The 3,395-nt window shown below is 62.0% G+C and overlaps 1 protein-coding gene across 1 annotated transcript in view; it reads right to left on the minus strand.

Moving 5' to 3' along the window:
* Nucleotides 1-2,973, minus strand: part of SLC39A3 (solute carrier family 39 member 3) — a 5,609-nt gene extending 2,636 nt beyond the window's left edge. Inside the window, exons 1-3 of the mRNA XM_011372645.2 lie at nucleotides 2,864-2,973; nucleotides 2,044-2,158; nucleotides 1,123-1,438 (exon numbers count right to left, since the gene is read on the minus strand). Coding sequence (XP_011370947.1) covers nucleotides 1,123-1,332 — 210 coding nt within the window. The 5' untranslated portion in view covers nucleotides 1,333-1,438; nucleotides 2,044-2,158; nucleotides 2,864-2,973. The remainder of the gene's footprint in view (nucleotides 1-1,122; nucleotides 1,439-2,043; nucleotides 2,159-2,863) is intronic.
* Nucleotides 2,974-3,395: the final 422 nt, after the last annotated feature.

Consider the following 3,395-nt stretch of genomic DNA (forward strand, 5'->3'; position numbering starts at 1 on the left):
TGCAGAGAAGCCACGTCGGTCATTTGCTGCGCGCCTGGTGGGGGCCGCCAGCTTGTGAGAAACATCATCCCAGAGGGACAAACATGGGTCAGGAAGGACAAGGCCGACATACAAAGGCCACGGGGTGATGGACCCGGTGCTGCCAGCTGAGGCTGGATGGTGGCTGGGAGGAGGGACCTGGTCCCTGAGGCGCGGGAAGCCGTGGGCAGGGGTGTGGTTACGGGAGGACCCGAGAGGGCCACGTGCACCGAAGAGGGTCGGGGAGGATAAGGCCATTGCAGCAGGCCCGGCCTGAGGCAGGAGGGTGACAAGGGGCGACGCCGTGGGAGTGTGGGAAACAGGGGGGGTGCTGGAAGGGGCACTGGGGTGCAGAGGCGTCAGAGAGGACTCTGAGATTCTCCCTTGTCGATGCCGGCTGTGTGAATATCCATACCGTGCAGCGAAGGAGCACGGGCTTGGCTGCGTAACGCAGCACAGACGCAGCGTCTCACGGGGCTGAACGTCAGAAACCAAGGCGAACGGCCACCCAGGGGGGCCCATGTGGCAGGGGACTGAGGGTGGCCCCCAGCCAACAGCCAGGGAGGAACCAGGCCCTCATTCTGCCAACCAGGAAGGGGCTGAACCCGCTTATGACCACGTGAGCTTAGGAGCTGACCTGTCCCCAGTCAAGCCTTCAGATGAGACAGCGACCCACCCAGGGGACACCGTGACTGCTGCCTCCTGAGAGCCTGGAGAGAGGGCCCAGCCCTGGTCCATGGATGCCCCGAGACAGTAAACATGTGCCGTCCTAAGGTGCCGAGCTTGTCATCATGCAGTGGCAGCTGACTGACGTGGCAGTTGGAGAGAGGCCACAACTGCCAGCCTCGCAACACAGCATCCGTGGCCCAGGGGAGGCGGTCTGGTCCGGGAATGACCGATGAGCCCGCCGGCTGGGACCCCCAGATCTAGTTGAAACCCCTCGTTTACCAGATGAGGCCCAGAGGGAAGAGCCAACTCACGGTCCCACAGCAAATTCATTTCTACTCCCGGTCATCCTGGGGTGTCAAGACCCCTGCAGGGGTCGGGGTAAGAGTTGAGAAAGTGTCAGAGGCCTTGGCCGTAAGGGGCCCAGCGCGGCCTTACCTTTTCTCTCACGGCGGGCAGCAAAGCGTTGAAGCATGTGGCCAGGAAGACTCCGCCTCCAAAGGTGTTGCAGAGCGACAGGACCTTCCTAGAGCGCTGGGCCTTCTCAAAATCCGTCTCGATGATCTTCACCGGAAGCAGGGCGCCAAGCAGCATGAAGAAGAATACGCCCACCATGCAAAGGATTTTGGCCACCAGCAGCTTCACCATGGTGGCGGTTCGGGCTACTGCAGTCACTGAGGGGCCAAACCATGCGTGGCAGCGGCACACTCCCGGTCCACGGCGTGCTACCGGGGCCTCATGCCCCGTCCGGCCACTGCAAGTGCCAGCAACCACGTCAGCTGTTGGGTCATCCGACCAAGCCCATCCACCCCAGTACCTCACCCCATTCCGGGCCCGGCACGTGTCCCTGCCTCCTGCAGAACATTCTCCACGGCTGCACTGTCCGATATGGCGCTCGCTAGCCCCATGTGTCTGTTTACGCTAATTAAAATGAGAGAGTGTAAGACTCAGCCCCTCAGATGTACTACTTGTATTTCAAGGGCTTGGTAGCCACGTGAGTCTAGCAGCCACCGTATTGACGGAGAACGTTTCCATGGCTACAGAATGTTCTATCAGGTGGTGTTGTTCCACTGGTTTCCCGCTGCCCTCACATAAAATCCGAACACTTTGTCCTGAGGTGAAAGCTCTGGGCCATGGGCTCCTGCTGTCCCTCACCCCAGTCCGACCTTCGTGGTCTCTGGATGTGCCATGTCTGATCCCGCCTCGGGGCCCCTGCACGGGCTGTCCTCTTAGCCTGAAACACTTACTTCTCTCCCCAGCCTTCCAATGGCAACTTGTCTTTCAGCTCGCTGCCTCCAGGACCCGTCCGAGGGGCCTCCCCTGGCTGATACCCACCCTATACTGTACCCTTATACTCACCAAGAGGCTTGGCCCACGACAGATGCTCAGTGACCGCTGGCTGAACAAATAGATGCACTGAAGCATGTGGCCCTCTTTACACGACTCAATGAGCCCAAGCGGAGCAGATTTTGCCCTGGACCCGAAAATGTCACTGTGAGTACGAGGGATCTTGGCTGCTCCCGTGGTCACGCTTTCCCCCCAGCCTTCCAGTTCTCAGAGCCCACACCCCCACTTCAGTAAGCTCTTCAGGTCTTAGATCAGATGCCACCAGTTGGAGAGGCCTCTCCCACCCCCTTGCCTGTCATTTTTCTACATTATTTGTGCTATGGGGACCTACATAATTTAAAAGTCCCAAAATGTTCCCACTAACTTCAGGCAGCGACCTCTGCAGGGGGCTGGGAGTCTGTCTTCCCTAGCCCAAAGCCCAGTACGAAGTAGGCGCCCAATAAATATGTGCTGGGGGTGCGTACGCCTCAGTCCGTGGGGTGGGCGTGAGGATGGCCGGGGGCCGATGAGGCTGGGCCGAGGAGGGGACGGCCGCATTCGTTCGTTCGTTCGTTCATTCATTCATTCATTCATTCACCCGGCACTTACTGACGCCTTCTGTGTGCCCCGTGCGGCACCGGGCGCCCCGCGGACGGCGAGGCTGACCGGGCTCCGCCCTAGAGGGGACCGCTCGCGCTCTGCTGGGGGAGCCGGACGCATATCACACAGATGTCGCCGATAAAGGTGAAGCTGGGGCAGACGCTGCGGCCCATCCCGGGCTAACGGGCGGAAAGTCCGCCAGGCCCCAGGCCGCCCCGCCCCGCCCCCGAAGCCGGCACTGGCCCGCACGTACCTCAGCCGGGCTCCCTGCCCGCCCGCCAGCGCCGCCCGCCGCTCAACCGCCGCGCGGCCTGGACCAGACAGCGATGCTCCCGGCGGAGTCCCGCTCCGCGCGCCGCTGCCCACGCCCCACCCACGCCGCTGCCTATTGGCCTCCCCAAGCTCCGCGGACCTAGCGCGCCACGCGATTGGCTGCCATGGCTGTCACTCATCCTGCGACTCCACCTCTCCTACCGGCACCGAGAGGTTGTTTCCCTTCGGCTAGCGGTGGGTACAGCCACCGGGAGGCTCCGGCCGGAAACTTCGACCCGGATGAGAGAGTTCCGGCACGCTTTGGCTTCCAGAGCTGTCCAGGGGCGCCTGGTGCTGAATCCCGCTCGGCTCGAGGCTCGGCCATTGGCGGGAACGATTTCCGGCGGGAGGGGGTCCCTTTCTGAGAGCCGTCGCTGCCCATGCCCTTCTCGTCGGCTTAAGACGCAGATCCTTCGGCTCGACATGTCTGCCTACTACGTTCCAGGACGTTTTCTGGGAGAGCATCTGCGGGC

This window comes from Pteropus vampyrus, unplaced genomic scaffold (genome assembly GCF_000151845.1).
Source record: "Pteropus vampyrus isolate Shadow unplaced genomic scaffold, Pvam_2.0 Scaffold212, whole genome shotgun sequence".
NCBI lineage: Eukaryota > Metazoa > Chordata > Mammalia > Chiroptera > Pteropodidae > Pteropus > Pteropus vampyrus.